Source organism: Pelobates fuscus, chromosome 4 (genome assembly GCF_036172605.1).
Source record: "Pelobates fuscus isolate aPelFus1 chromosome 4, aPelFus1.pri, whole genome shotgun sequence".
Taxonomy (NCBI): Eukaryota; Metazoa; Chordata; class Amphibia; order Anura; family Pelobatidae; genus Pelobates; species Pelobates fuscus.
Window position 1 is genome coordinate 113806589 of NC_086320.1, and position 17295 is coordinate 113823883.

Here is a 17295-nt window from a genome sequence, read left to right on the forward strand (position 1 = left end):
GCATCCAAGATGGCGGATATACCAGGCTCAACAACACATGGTCTGAAACTGCTACAGCCTGACTCAGCAGGCCCTAGTACCAAAGCAACAGACATTCTTGAAGCCATATTCGACAGATTCTGCGCCATGCTGCTCAGTCAACTACGGGAGAATTGAAAAGCAATAAAATGTGGCCTGGGAAACCTCCTAACGGCTGAATGTTATCCCACGCACCCACCACAAACAAATGCTGCCAACCTGGGCTGAGAGCACAGAGGGTCCCGACCCGCAAGTACCAGCCACACACACAAAGGGCCCCAAAGCGCACATGACAGCCCAGACCGCCAGCACGCAACGCCAACCCTCCCGTCCTGAACGGGAAGACCCTGGTCCCCAAGGCTCCAGGCTTGTGGCAAAAAGGTACCAGCTCTCCCACAACCCTGGGGCAAGAGGGGCACCCTGCCTTCTCACCGCCACACTGCTCCCCAAAGTGGACTGAGCCGATGCCTACAACATGACCCCCCGTAGAGGAATCGGATGACTGTCCCACAAAGTAGCTAGAGGGGCGAGCTTGGATGCCCGCACCTTATGTCCACCAACACCACCCTGGACCCAGATACCAAGCTTTACAGATGGTGGCACCAGATTGGACAGAATAACTTTGCAGCGGAACGAGCATACCACAAAATCAAAGCTCCTGTCAAGACCCAGCTTAGCCCTTACAGGCGTGGGCTGATCGGACTATGCTTGCTGAACTAAGAGGGTACCACTACCTCTTGAGCTTAACTTCAGCCCTATCATGCAATATTTCTCAGTCACTCTCTGTTCTCCTGATATCCCTCATAGTTACTAAGCATATTTTCTTAATCAGAATAAGATGTTTCTCCAATCGAACAAATACTCATGTCATATAATCTTCTTGTTACTTATGCTTAGGATATGCCTTGTTTAATTGCATTGCATTGCGTTTTTTTCATTTATTTTGAGGAAGGGTTAGTGGTTGGAGTAGGGTTAGGGGTTGGAGTAGGGTTAGGGTAGGGGTGGGGTAACCCTAACCCTACACCAAACCCTACACCTAACCCTACACGTAACCTTAACCTAACCCTACCCCTAAGCCTACCTCTACCCCTAACCCTAAGTCCTGAAGTGCCGAAGTTCCAAAGTGTCGAAACGAATTTCGTACGTCTCGAATTTCGGAATGCAGAACCGAACTGAATATTTTTCCAATGCATATCCCTAATAACTACCTGTATAATCAAACAGTTTACATCACTCAGTGAAAGCTTATGTCTAATCTACTTTACTTAATTTTCTTTAAAAATAGTGCAACGTATTTCCATGCCATGCCGATTTACCAATATATATGATAATGATTGTCTGCTGATGCTGTTGTGGCATCACAAACTTGGTTGTAACTGCCCGCACTGAATACAAAAAATAACAAATATGAAATTTAAAAAAAAAGAAAAGAAAGATAGAGAAAAAAAATATATAAATAAATAAAAATAGGACCAGCAATACCACAATGATAAGGCAGTGAAAGAAATTCTCCAGGCACTCAACGTGTTAAAGTCGCAGGCAGGTTTAATTAAACAAAAAGAACAGCAATGTTTCGACCTACTATGAGATCTTTGTCAAGCTAACACCACAAAGCGAACATGAGTGTATATATAGCAAAGAGTGCATAAAAGGACAACCAATAATTCACTTAAGTAAATATTAACAAAAGTAATTAACACAAATCATACAAATTACACAAATTATCTATAAATGCAACAATCCATGACTTACCTCTGTGTGTCAGAGGAGGGAGAGATAAAATTAAGAGTAAAAAAGAGCGCTTACCGAAACACCAAAGAATAACTTTACGGTTAAGTGGAACGCAAGACAGCATTTCCTGTACTCTGGAACTCATAGGAATGGTGCAAGTGCAGTCTAAAAAAGTCTAATCATTAAAAAAAGGAAAAAATGTTCGTACAATCTTATGTATGAACGGCACTAGATGTTCGTACGCACATGCGCACTAAAGCACGAACAAGTCATACAAACCTCCAATTATCTTGCGCATGCGTATCCAGACAATCTGCCGAAAAGAGATCAATATGCGCATGCGTATAGTCGAAACTAGGTACATGAAATACCAATAGATCACAAAAAACTGTGTGATACTGGGTGATGTATAACATCACCTCATATCATAGAGCGACAATTTTCTGGGTTACAATTGCATCTCTTGCCACTCTATGATACGAGGTGATGTTATATATCACCCACGAAGTGGCAAGAAATATTCTATTAGACAATTTCTGACATGCAATTCTGACTTTGTGGTTTATGCACTGAAGTGCCCTTGTGGTCTCTTGTACGTGGGCCAGACTAGCCACAATCCGTACTGGATTGATTGACTTACCTCTTCCTGCCCACTTTTTGGAAGCAAGACATAATGGCCCTCAATGAAGGTTCAAGATTTTAGAACAAATTATGGAATTGTCCAGGAGAGGTGACCGAAATTAGAGACTACTATTACGTGAGGCTTACTGGATTCGTGAACTTGACACATTACATCCTAAAGATTTAAACTATGAATACGATTTATCTATGTTAATTTAAGTAATGGTTGCTTGTATTGTTATTTTTACCATTGTTTGGCTACATGTAGCTGTAACGGACCGTTTCAGCATATGAGGGGTTAAAATCCGTTTAGGCGATAATCCCCTTTTCTCAGAAAGGCACAGCTACTGCAGAACATCAGAACTCACGAACTGGATATAGGTGAATAAGGTAGCACTCCAGCTGGAACCTCACAAATAGCTGCTAGCAGATGAATAGGAAAAGCAGACATCAGCTTACACTCCTAGCAGTCAAATCTCCAACAGCATACAGTGAATCCCCCCAAGAACGAGACAAGGCTCCGTGTTGAAGGTCAAGCAGTGGTCTGAGGTGCTGGGCACCCAGCCTGGTTTTTATTACATGAGTACACATACAGGCCACACCCAGGGGGAGGCATAAAATAACCAATAACATAGATGTTACCTCCCACACATTCCCTCCCCTTAGTGTGACACTTAATCCCATTATGTGTACAGTTCAAAATATACTTTTACACAACTTTCATAACTTTAAAACCATACATCACATTCACATAAAAATACATATCCACAATCAATCCATTCAGGGGAACAACATATTAAAAAATGGCATGAATCAGACCAGGGGTTCAAAAGTTAGTAAAAGTATCTTTTATTCCCCCTGGCTCAAACAGTAAAAGTAAAACATCCCCACAATGCATCCTGGCTTCCTCCCTTCTGCCCTGGAGATAATTGGAGAAGAAATCTAATTATCCAGGACTAGAGGCAGACTCCATTAACCACATGGTTGCAAAACAACATAAAACTCTTTAAAATACATAAAGTCACATTTTATACATTAAACACAGACATTTAACATATCCCCAGATAGCTCAGGTCTGCGTGCACATTATTAGGTGAATGGCACGCAGACCACACAAATACAGTTTAATTGCCATGGAGCCAAAGTCTTTCCCATAGTCTTTCATTATATGAATAGGCTCCATGGCATAGCTATCTGGGGGGTATCACTGCTCACACAGGGCAAGTACCGAATGGCCCCACTGTATTTAAAGGGCCAGAATGAGTGACATGCACTCTGTTAGGGCCGAATACTGTTTGTAAAGGGCCCAATCTCCCAGGGCCATAGTCCAAAGGCAGCAGGCGGGCAACCAGGCTCCTCCAATGCAATGTGGCGAGATTGGTTTCGTCACAGTAGCTAACTTTTCATTTTCACTCTTATCTTACATTTTTACAGGACTCCTGGTAGAAATTTGGTGCTAGTTCTTGTATACACCCTAATCCTTTCATAGCTTAGCATGGAATTCTGGACTTTTGTGGGACCACTTTGATTTGGACATATTATATTGTTTCTTTTGTTGCATTATAAGTATTTTTATATGATGATAATTTAACTTTCATATTTATATTGCACCATATGCACTTTATAGTCCTATTATGGCACTTTGATAAGTATACACTAGATTGTTTAATTATCAAATTCAGTCAATACAAGTATGGGCACTTTATTTTATCTACATCATTTTATTTGCCTATGTATTTATTAAGGCACATTGTGAGACTTTACAAATGCACTTTGTTTGGTTAGTGTACACTGTGTACATTACACATGCACCTTATTTGTACAGTGACACTTTTTTCGCACACACTCATTATAATTTATATATGCTATTTACACATTTATATTATTAATATAATTATGGCACACATAATATTCTATTCTATAATATAGGGGTGTTATTTATGTATATAGATTGTGATTATTTTAATTTTATATGTATATATATATTTATATATATATATATATATATAACTATATGTATATATATCATATATATAAGGTTTGTTTGTGAAACTAAATAATATAATGTAACTAAACCCCCATTATTATTTGCCTAGATTAGGTGTTTTTAAAAAACTAACAACATTTGTCAGTACTAAAGTTGCTGTTTAGTAGATAAGGGAGTTCGCTGGATTTTCATTTTTGTTGTACTTATTGGCTCCCAGCAGCAGCCTATTTATGCATGTTCAGGTGAGTGCAGCCAGCCCCTTGTTTTCTCATGTATCTGTAGAATTGTCATTCTGTGTATCTGAATGTGTGTAATTCTGTGTCCGTGTATGTATCTGTATGTAAAATAGGATACAAATGGAGGGGCAGAAGGGGGGGAGGGAAGATGTATAGGGGGGGGGATTTTCGCACCTGGGCCCTGTGACTTCTAGTTATGCCTCTGTCTGTATGGCTAAAATGATAGAGGAAAGAACATGCAATTATAGCTATTGAGACAAACTCTGACATTCACTTTGAACTGCCAAAAATTTACACTTTAATGAAAAACCCCTTATAAGCTTTAAGGTGTGTTTCAAGTTATCCAGGCACTTGCAGCATCCCTTTAAATATTCTAGATTTCAACATTATTTTTTATTGAATTGCAATTGTCAGAAACAGGAATGATTTGGTCAGCATGATTTAAAGCGTTAAAGGGGGATTTTGAAAGCAAATATATATACACTGCTCAAAAAAATAAAGGGAACACTTAAACAACACAATGTAACTCCAAGTCAATCACACTTCTGTGAAATCAAACTGTCCACTTAGGAAGCAACACTGAGTGACAATCAATTTCACATGCTGTTGTGCAAACAGGTGGAAATTATAGGCAATTAGCAAGACACCTCCAATAAAGGAGTGGTTCTGCAGGTGGTGACCACAGACCACTTCTCAGTTCCTATGCTTCATGGCTGATGTTTTGGTCACTTTTGAATGCTGGCGGTGCTTTCGCTCTAGTGGTAGCATGAGACGGAGTCTCTAACCCACACAAGTGGCTCAGGTAGTGCAGCTCATCCACGATGGCACATCAATGCGAGCTGTGGCAAGAAGGTTTGCTGTGTCTGTCAGCGTAGTGTCCAGAGCATGGAGGCGCTACCAGGAGACAGGCCAGTACATCAGGAGACGTGGAGGGGGCCGTAGGAGGACAACAACCCAGCAGCAGGACTGCTACCTCCGCCTTTGTGCAATGAGGAACAGGAGGAGCATTGCCAGAGCCCTGCAAAATGACCTCCAGCAGGCCACAAATGTGCATGTGTCTGCTCAAACGGTCTCCATGAGGGTGGTATGAGGGCCCGACATCCACAGGTTGGGGTTGTGCTTACAGCCCAACACCGTGCAGGACGTTTGGCATTTGCCAGAGAACACCAAGATTGGCAAATTCGCCACTGGCGCCCTGTGCTCTTCACAGATGAAAGCAGCACATGTGACAGACGTGACAGAGTCTGGAGACGCCGTGGAGAATGTTCTGCTGCTTGCAACATCCTCCAACATGACCGGTTTGGCAGTGGGTCAGTAATGGTGTGGGGTGGCATTTCTTTGTGGTATGCTCGTTCCGCTGCAAAGTCATTCTGTCCAATCTGGTGCCACCATCTGTAAAGCTTGGTATCTGGGTCCAGGGTGGTGTTGGTGGACATAAGGTGCGGGCATCCAAGCGCGCCCCTCTAGCTGCTTTGTGGGACAGTCATCCGATTCCTCTACGTGGGGAATGTTCTGCTGCCTGCAACATCCTCCAACATGACCGGTTTGGCAGTGGGTCAGTAATGGTGTGGGGTGGCATTTCTTTGGGGGGCCACAGAGCCCTCCATGTGCTCGCCAGAGGTAGCCTGACTGCCATTAGGTACCGAGATGAGATCCTCAGACCCCTTGTGAGACCATATGCTGGTGCGGTTGGCCATGGGTTCCTCCTAATGCAAGACAATGCTAGACCTCATGTGGCTGGAGTGTGTCACCAGTTCCTGCAAGACGAAGGCATTGATGCTAAGGACTGGCCCGCCCGTTCCCCAGACCTGTATCCAATTGAGCACATCTGGGACATCATGTCTTGCTCCATCCATCAACGTGACGTTGCACCACAGACTGTCCAGGAGTTGGCAGATGCTTTAGTCCAGGTCTGGGAGGAGATCCCCCAGGAGACCATCCGCCACCTCATCAGGAGCATGCACAGGCATTGTAGGGAGGTCATACAGGCACGTGGAGGCCACACACACATTACTGAGCCTCATTTTGACTTGTTTTAAGGACATTTCATCAAAGTTGTATCAGCCTGTACTGTGTTTTTCCACTTTAATTTTGAGTGTGACTCCAAATCCAGACCTCCATGGGTTGAAAAATTTAATTTCCATTTTTTAATTTTTGTGTGATTTTGTTGTCAGCACATTCAACTATGTAAAGAACAAAGTATTTCAGAAGAATATTTAATTCATTCAGATCTAGGATGTGTTATTTTTGTGTTCCCTTTATTTTTTGGAGCAGTGTTTATATATATATATATATAGCAACAGTGACTACATATTATTATTATTATTATTTATAAAACACCAACAGATTCCGCAGCACTGGACTAACAATGAATGAATAAGCAATGAATGGGCTAACAGACACGTATTTGTAGCCAGACGAGTTGGACGCACAGGAACAGAGGGGGTTGAGGGCCCTGTTCAATAAGCTTACATGCTAGAGTGAGTGGGGTAAAGTGACACAAAAGGTAGGTTGCTAGAATAGTGTACACTGAAGGCTTAGTGTTTTGTATTTTTTTAAATGTATTATTTAATTTTTTTACGACAGTAGCAGGAATGGGATCAGGGTGCAGGGAGGGAAAGCTAGCAACAGTTTAATTGATATGCTTTCCTGAAGAAGTGAGTTTCCAATGATTTTTTGAAGTAATGAAGACTGGGTTAAAGTCTAATGGAAAAGGAAAGGGAGTTCCACAGGAATGGTGCACCCCTAGAGAAGTCATGAAGGTAAACATCAGAGGTGAGAGTAAGAAAAGAGGATACAAGCAGGTCTTCAGTAGAGCATAGGGGCCTAGACAGGACATACGGGACAGACAGGTATTAGGGAATTAGGGAGGATAGGTACATTGGAACAGCATCAACCGTGGATCAACCGTGTCAAAAGCAGCTGAAAGGTCTAGGAGAATTAGGATAGAATAGTGACAAGATTTTGCAGCAATTAAATCATTGGATACTTTGGTCAGAGCTGTTTCAACAGAGTGATGAGCGTGGAATCCAGACTAAAGCGGGTCAAGCAGAGAGTCGGATTTAAGGAAGTTAGTCAATCTTGAGTACACAACTCTTTTAAAGGTCTTGCAAGTAAATGACAGAAGTGAGATAAGGCTGTAGTTTGATTGAGAGTTAGGGTCAAGGTTGGGCTTTTTCAGAATCGGTGTTGCGGTTGTATGTTTGAAGGGTGAAGGAAATATGCCAGAAACATGCTGATACTTATGTTTAGAGTGTCATCAGTCAAGTGAAGTTATATGTGCAGAGATAGCAAAACCAACTTTTTGGTGATAAGATACATGTGGATTGATAAATTTGAACCCAATTGTGAAAATAGGGAAAGATGCATCTAACAAACATTTTGGGGAGTTTATTAGGACATTATTTCTAATTTATTTTTGTATACACCCCTATACATGACCAACACTTTTTTTGTCATAATAATGCCCCTTTAACCCCTTACGGACACATGACATGTGTGACATGTCTTGATTCCCTTTTATTCCAGAAGTTTGGTCCTTAAGGGGTTAAATAATTTTAAATTCTTGAGATTTCATTTTATGGTATTTTCATAAAAATAAATCAAAGAGAAATAAAAAACTAAACAAGACGCAAAAATGTTGTGCAATAATTAAAGCCATCTGACGAGACCTATAAAGAAACCGCACACACAGTTAAAAGAAAAAAAGGAAATAGAAAAATAAACAAAGGAAAACTGTTTTATTTCAATATAATATTTACTGGCATTATTAAAAAATAAATGTCAGTCTGCAGCATAATTGTCAACATCCAAGTATTCAAACTGAACATTGAAGGGTAAAATGGAACGACATGTATTTTAGACGCCAAGAATCCACTGAAATCTATGAGACCGCTGCTACCAATAAATGATTTTTACTGGCAGTCTCCATAAGGACTCATGTTCAGGGGGAACTGTCAGGTCAATTGGCAGCCCTGCTGGCTCTCTCCTTGGTAACAATATGAAGATGTCTCGTGGGATATACAATCTCTGTTCCAATAAGGCACAAGACGTAAAATGTTCATCTGAAATTGTTTTTCCTTTTCTAAAACTGGTCACTGTGAAAAATGGCAACATTTGCATAATATACTAATAAAAAAAATGGTACCTAAAAAAATACGGATATAAGAAAACATATGACTTCTCCTCCCCCCCCCGCCCCCAAAACCCACAAAAACCTTAAAAATCTTCACATGGTAAATTCTCTTTAACTGACTAGTTGATTCTACGGCATGAATATTATAGTATTCTTTGGCATTAAAAATCTGTAGTACACACAAAACAATCAGAAACACATCTTGTAGAAAAATACGTTTTTAAAAGCTTTTTAAAAGTATATTCCGATGAATATGAATTGCACTATATACCTGTATTATTATTATTTTTCTATAATGTCATTTGGGTTTTAGTAATATAAAATAAAGTGAATACAGAATCTTGATCCTATCTGAATATACACCGTACTTTAAAAGACACGTATTGCATAGATACTGAGCAAGTGAGGCGCCAATCAGTATTTTCCGTGTTGAAATGGATACTGTCCCAACCAAATAGATGGCACAATCTCTGTTAATTATCTAAATCCAGTCTTCAGGATAATTAGTGGGAATGTTAAGGATATTATCGAGCTTTGAGTGGTCCCTGTTTCAGTGCTTGCTCTATTAATAATATTGGAAAGCAAAATCCATTTTCCAAAGCTTCTTCTTTGAACGGCTTGACTCTTCCATGTAGGTCTTGAAGAATTTTGCCGTTATGATGAATGTGGTAACTGAGCTGCAAGTTGGAAAATAAACAAACAAAAATGAATTAACTAACTTTTCATAATTTTTTTATAATACTTAGGTTTTTTCCTTTTATGCAATTCAACATCTGGAATTGTCAACAGTTTTCCTTAAATTTCTGTCTAACATTGGAGGACAATGATGGGCTGAGAGCGCTGCTATCCAAGGTTAGACAGATATTGCCTTTTGCAAAATAACTGATGTAGCAGCCATCTATTTTGTTGCTAATGGATTGAAGCTTGTAAAAAAATAGCATTGCCTGATTTGTAACACGATGGGATAAATGATTGTTAATACAAATACACTCACCCCCATCATATGTTTTACTGTTTGGACTGTGCAAGATGAAAGTCCCAAAGTTCAGCCCTTCTCATCTCGCCCTGAAATTAAAGGAACGCTCCTACTAGCACCATATCCACAACATAATCCAGTATTGTTTATGGTGCCAAAAGTGTCCTGTTACCTTTCATAGTAAGTAGTCAAACGGTTTTAGAATGGTTTAACCTCTTACCTGGGGTCTGGAGGGTGCAGCTCCCCACCTCCACTAGAGCCATAGGAACTTCCGTTAGCTCTCTTGATGAGCTAACCCCTGCATGACTGGGCTTAGCTCAGACAGAGAGCTTCTGTCTCTTTAAAGGTTTTAGATGTGGTGGGAAATAGTGTCCAACTATTTAAAGCCAGGTAAGAAGTCAAAGCTTTTTAAAATGATCTGATTACTTACTTTTGGGAGTGCAGTTTTTGTGATGTTCACAATGGGGGAATGACAATTGAGAACTATATCCTTTTACATACTGTTTTATCATATACAGTATGGTTTCTACCCTCTATTTACTGTTACAGAGCCGAAACCAAACGTTAAAATAACTTTTATATTATCTTAAAACCATCACATTTAAAACTCACACAAGAAATTAACAACAGATGAAAACACCTTAATCAAAAAAAGATACACACCCTCACTCACTCGCAAAAATATCTGCTTTGGGAAACTATCCAAGTCAGCTATGCTTCCTGTTTGGCTATATTGGTCTAAAATCTGAAAACCACTTGGAGTCCACTTTGAATTCAGTTCTCACTTTAGTAAATAATAACCCTGTAAGAGCGCGAAATATCTAAAAGAAGAGAGCAGAGACAATAGAATACTCTCTGCAGCTAATTTTAAAATGCCTGACCAGCTGAAAAATCACTGAGCGTAGATAACCTAGGTTTTATGTCTACTTACTGTGGGGAATACAAAGTACACAATTTAAAGCCATAAGGTCCTATTGGTTAAACTCTCTTCCAGAAGACAGCATTGTGACTTTCAAATAGAGTGGGGTACACACTGATACCCACACAGATACAAACTGCCAGATACACACACAAACACAACTCCCAGACACACACACACACAACTCCCAGACAAACACACACACACAACTCCCAGACACACACACACACACACACACACACAACTCCCAGACACACACACACACACACAACTCCCAGACACACACAAACACACAAACACATGTCAAAATATATATTATTCATATATCTATCCATCCTTCAATTTGCTTAGCTTTTTGTTGCAGAATAGTGATTTCTTTAGTGTCTGTGGCATTATATCCTGTGAGTGTGAGAAAACCATCATGGCTGACATCTACCTATGTTTATATGGCTAGAAGTCAAAGAATAAGTTTTAATTGTACAGCCACAATGTGCTAGATGTTAGGTATGTCTTTCTTTGTAAAACATAACCTGTAATCTTTTGGAGAGGATATCATTGTTTTGTGAATGAATACACCTCTCTTTGTATGTACCAAGATTTAAAGCCTGCCTATATCTGTGCATATAATAGTGGTTAAACACCCCACATTCCCACCGAGAGACGATTCACCAGGATATCAGTTATGGCTTGTGGCAATAGGGAGGTGTTATACAACCTAATTCGTTATGAAGGATATATCATCTATCCAATCCCTACATGTAAAATGTACTATAATTAGTTCTACCCTGCAGGATATCTCTTTGGTTCAGACCTCCTCCTCCCTTAATCATAAAAATATTGTATCCACTCCTTTCTAATGACTGTTCCAACTAAAATGCTTGTACATGCTTTTATCTCCCATCTTAAATATTACAAAACACTCCTCACTGGTCTAATTAGATTATGGTTAGAACATAATCCAAACTTTTTCGGCTACCTATAAGATTAAACCTCACTACATTACTTATAACATACACTAGAAGAAATGACAGTTGTGTGATTGCTTCCCCCAGCTTTCCCCTATACGAACACAGTAGCACGTCTACTATGGTTAAAGGGACACTATAGTCACCAGAACAACAGCTTCATGTATTTGTTCTTATGAGTATAGTCAGTCCTTTCAGGCTTTTTCTACTAAACACTGTCTTTTCAGAGAAAAGGCAGTGTTTACATTGCTCCCTAGGGATACCTCCACTGGCCACTCCTCAAATGGCTACTAGAGGTGCTTCCTGGGGCAGTGCTGTACAGTATGCAGCACTGACATTCAGTATCTCCACCCTCTGCGTGGAGACACTGAACATTCCTCATAGAGATGCATTAAGTCAATGCATCTCTATGAGGAGATGCTGATTGGCCAGGGTGGCATTTGACTCCGACCCCCGGCCCACCTCCTTGGCAAAGATCATCAGAAATGACAATCTAGGTGGGGCAGGGGAGCTAGATAGTGTTTTTAACACTACGGGTCAGGAATACATGTTTGTGCTCCTGACCCTATAGTGTTCCTTGATTTACCGGGAATAAATATTAACTACAATATGATAAGGACAAACGTATTAATCAGCTTTAATGTTAAATCACAGCATATGTTAGGTAATGTGTTAAATAATTAAACAGGGTCCTCCTATAAAATGTACATATTCATTGAAGCCATTGTTGGAAAAAGATTCAGATCTGCTCAGTTTTTCAAAGTAAAGCAGCAGTAAAGTTCCATTTCTATGAAGGTGTGCTCAGACACTTTTGCACGAGTCAGCAAAAGCGGGCACAACAAGGGATGTCTCCAAATCTCGATTTGACATGAGTGGGGCATTCATATGTAAAGACCTCTATCACACCCTACTTTGGCTTTATGGTTGATGTTAGTTGCAATTTATTAATTTACTTATTTTTATTGCAAAAACTGGTGGAGTATTTCCCCTGACTTCCCCTATGAATAAGCCTCAACAGATTGAGCAGAGAATCAAGAAGAATTAATATTGTTAGGATACTCTATTGGTAATAATATTGTTAGGAACACCCAACACGCAGAACTTAAGTAACAAAAATAAATAAACAAATAAACCATAAAACATGTTACCGGAACTTAGAATGGACGGATTTAATGTTAATATAGAATAGTACATGACAGGCCGAGGTCAGGGAAACAGAATGTACATAAATGGTAGACGAGCCAAAAGTCAAGGGATACAGAAGTCAGAATAGTCAAAGAACAAGTCACGGGCAAGAAATAACACACTCTCGAACTACCAAACTGGAAACCATGACAGGGCAATGAAAACTGGTCATTCCTGAGTTTAAATGAATAAATGAGGGCACTGATTGGCCCATGGATGCCACATGACATCGATGTATGCACAGCCACGAGTGTCAGAAACTAGGGGGACCTCCGAAGCATTAAGAGGCTTTGGTGCACAGCGAGCAGTGTCTCCGATACTTTCAGACCTGTCCAATGCTTAGGAAAGAGAAGAAACCGGCGGCATTTCCACTGTCTAGTGGGAATGCAGTGCAACGAGGTGCGCTGGCCGGGTCAAAGTCCGCGCTCGGATAGGCGTCACAAAAATGAAGAGAACTGATTCTAGCTCAATACAGCTGATTTGAAGAACAATTTTCAATTAGACTATTTTTCAGTTCAGCATTTTGGCCTAATATTTTCAACTCCTTTGACAATAATCCACAATTACTATTAAAGTGAATAATTGCAATTATCTGTCATTAACATTCCAGTTTGTTTATAAACTGAACAATTTCTTGTATTATATAGATATCTATATGTTGACACATTTTCATTATTGCTTACCTGTATTCATGGGTTTCTCACATATAAAATTATTAAAATCATGACAATGGAAGTCATTCCATAAGGCTGCATTTATTAACCCTGCACAATCTTCTCCGGGTCCCTCATCATGAGCCCAGTTGTCAGGTTGCCCAGGCTTCCAGTTCCTGTAAAAACATTACAGCGCTAACATTAGTTAATTTGCAAGACATTAAATTATTACATACCAACATTGAACTGCATGTATATTTAATATTACACCAATGAAAAACAAGTTTATTCCCTGAACCAGAATTGTGGCTAAAAGGTGAAAACACATTTTAGACTAGAATATCTGAGTTAGGGATTTTTTCTCATTGGACTATTTTGCTGAAATGTAATTTTTTTTGTCATTTCTCCACAATTTCAATACTATATAGCGTCAAAGTCTACATATAATGGTAATCTCTCCAACGTAAGGAATATTACATGATGTCCTGTCTTTAAAGATATTGAGATGTTTTAAACATTACCTATGCTTCATGTTGGCTTAATTTTGGATAGCAGGTGCATTGTTAAAGGGAGGATGGAATGGAAGATATATTAAATAGTCTATAGTGCACACATAAAAAAAATCAAACTAACAATGCCATCCCTCAAAGGCATTTAAGTAATATTTCATATATTTACAAAAACAATGAAATTCAATGGTAGTTTATTAGTAGAAACTGTGTGCCAAAGTTCTAACAAGATAGTAAACATTCCATTGTTTCCATAACAACCTTTCATATGTGCATTTTCTATTATTACTATTGGTATTTGTATAGCGTTAACTTATTCAGCAGCGCTTCACTATAAATAAACAAATAATACATAGATAAATAAAGTCTAGGGCACATTCTAAAATAGCATAAAACTATTCAAGGATATCCCTACTAAATACAATGAAAAATTCAGTTTATGAAGATATGTTCCAAATTACTTATAAAAGGCTCTTATATTTGTTTCTTACGTATAGGTTGGTATTGTGCCATCTACCCATTTCCACAAATTCTCTTCTTCAGTGTCAGTGAGACCAATCCAAAAGCCTCTTCTCGTAACCCCTATATATCTTCTTAAGAATTGCTATGCAAAAAATAAAAAATAAATAATTAAATTCGTTTATTAAATATAACACTGTGGCACAACAACCTGATAAGATGGAATGTCATTGCTGGAAAAAACTAAATTTGAAAGCAGTGGTAGCTAAACTTTTTCCTACAATGAAAAAACAGGGTTTATAGGCGCTCCGCTCACTATACCGTAAGATAACAATGGGGGCTGCTAAGTGGGACCCCCTTATATTTTGGACATTTGTACCTATACTTTTATATGTGATATTTTATAATAAATAGTCTATTTTATACTTTTAGACATCTATTTTTTATTATTTTATATTTATTATTCCTCTATGTCCTGTTCAACTACCTGGTGCCATCATATCCTTAGGTGGGGATAGTACCACCCATGCTGTGATAACTAGAGCAAGTCTTGCTCTACAAATTGTAAGTACATTACTTTATCTTACTACCCTGATTTTATAGTACTTACTACACTATCAGAGCGTCTCTTTCTCTTTTATCCCCATTGTGCATTTGGAGGACCAGTACCATCTTCACCACCTTACATCCTTAGACGGGGATTATACCGTCCACGCTGAAAAAAGTAGAGCTCTTATATAGCTCTACCGTATGTGAGTGTTTCTCCTACAGTTACCTAGCACAAATATTTGCACTGTTATATACTGTATTGCACTATTATTTTTTTCTGTTTTATTATTCCGAGGTATTTTACCAACTTTTCCTCGCAGAGGTGTATGTACGTATAATATTTGGGCGCAGTATACGCCACATTCTATATCTTCTTTTTCCTATAATGGTTGGTCCACTTTCAGAGCAATGGTTCATAGTTCAGTCCTCAATAACCAAAAGGGTGTCCGAAAACCAGTCAGTATCTGCTGTGACCACCATTTGGCTCACGCAGTGGAACACATTTCCTTCGCACAGAGCTAAATACCCTGACAGGCACATACAGATGTGGCAACTGCACAGCGTGCAAATATATCCTACATAATTCTAAAACCATTGAAGGCAGCTCCTCAGATAAGAAATTCTCAGTTAAACACTTTTTTAACTGTAAAACAAGTGGAGTGGTGTATCTACTAAACTGTTTGTGTGGAAAAAAATACATAGGGAAGACGTTCAGACAGTTTAAACTATGCGTTTTGGAACACATTCGATCTGTTAAATATAAGAATGATACACCGATTTCAAGACACTTGTGGGAGTGCCACTCAGGATTATCAAAAGAACTGGGATTGAACAAGTGAAACCAAAGAGGTGGCGACTTAGATTGCGTCCTCAAACAAAGGGAATGCTATTGGATATATGAACTACAGACTAAAGCACCCCTAGGATTGAATGAAGGTTTCACTTACACTCCCTATCTTGTGTATCTAGTGAGAAATTACACCCATTATTGTATCCATTCTTTAATATAGAAAACTGTCATAAACTTCTCATATTACTTCATCACAAAAGTCCTGTTATTTATATATGTAAATATTAAACTATTTTGAGTTTGTTACTTTATAAATCTAAGTATTAATTTTTTTTTCTCCTATTGTTTTTAATTGTTGTCTACCTCCCAGTACTAATGTAAATAATAGAAGGTTGCCATCATATTGACCTTTTCCCCTTATTCCCTTGTTTTAATGCAAAGTCAGCTTTTTAGTTTATAAGTAGGGATCGCCATCTGGACATACATACTGTTAACACAATCTCAGGGGATAATCCCGAATCCCAAGCACTGGTATCTTCAGGCATGGGCATTTCGAGTTGATCCCCGCCCACAAAATATATTCAACCGTTGGCATTCGCTGGCGGTTCACTATGGGCGGGAGGAATCTCAGGGGACTTTTGGGGTATTTAATTCCCAGTGGCCCTTAAGTGATGGGGCTTTATAAGACAGAATACCCAGTGCCAAAACTAATAACTAACCAACAGTAATTTAGTGGGTGCACTTAGGAAATGACACCCCTACTCATGGATGAGCGGGCTATTACGACATAAGCCCACCCACTTACATTAATGGAATAGTATCCGCCTCTAACAAAACTTGTTTGGTTGAAAGTGCACTCCCACAATCTCAGGGGAATCACCTTGAGTCTCGGGTGAATCCCCAGCACTGCTATTTTCAGGCATAGGCATTCCGAGTTGGTTCGCCAGGCGATTTTTGGGGGCGATTTTTGGGGTATTCAATCCCCGGCTCTTTTCAGGTTGACTATCCAGGGCGAGCATGTTCGTTTACATGCTGCAATGGATCCAGTCTCCATTCAGGTGATCATTTATACGTGGTGTTATAAGACTAAATACCTAGTGCCAAAACTTAAAATTAACTAACAGTAATATAGTGGGTGGACCTAGAGACGCTTACTTTTACATCAAGGGAATTCCCACACTTGATTGGTTGAAAGTAATTTAGAGGTTGTCCTACTTATTGGCGCTTTCCTATATAAAGCAGACTATGGGAGTTCATTCAACGCTAGCCCTAGATGAAGGTGCACTACTTTTAGCGCCGAAACGTGTGTTGGGCGTTACTAACTTTTAACATATATGCTCTATTTTGTTTATTCATAGCCAGCATTATGATTTAATTCAAGTTAGTTTTTCTTTACACTTTTTTTTGGGGGGGGGGGAGGGGTTAGGGGAATGGGAATTTCCTAGTTTATAGGAGATTAGTAGGATTCGATTTAAATATGCAGGGTTGAATCAATAGTGAGGTTTCTGCAAGGGTTATTCCGTCATCATAGTGACCTATCCTCTAAATGAGTTATGTAGGGA

General features: G+C 39.3%; 1 protein-coding gene across 1 annotated transcript in view; it reads right to left on the reverse strand.

Moving 5' to 3' along the window:
- Positions 1 to 8316: 8316 nt before the first annotated feature.
- The window catches only part of COLEC12 (collectin subfamily member 12), a 134904-nt gene continuing 125925 nt past the window's right edge, over positions 8317 to 17295 (reverse strand). Inside the window, exons 8-10 of the mRNA XM_063451505.1 lie at positions 14427 to 14539; positions 13457 to 13602; positions 8317 to 9405 (exon numbers count right to left, since the gene is read on the reverse strand). Coding sequence (XP_063307575.1) covers positions 9383 to 9405; positions 13457 to 13602; positions 14427 to 14539 — 282 coding nt within the window. The 3' untranslated portion in view covers positions 8317 to 9382. The remainder of the gene's footprint in view (positions 9406 to 13456; positions 13603 to 14426; positions 14540 to 17295) is intronic.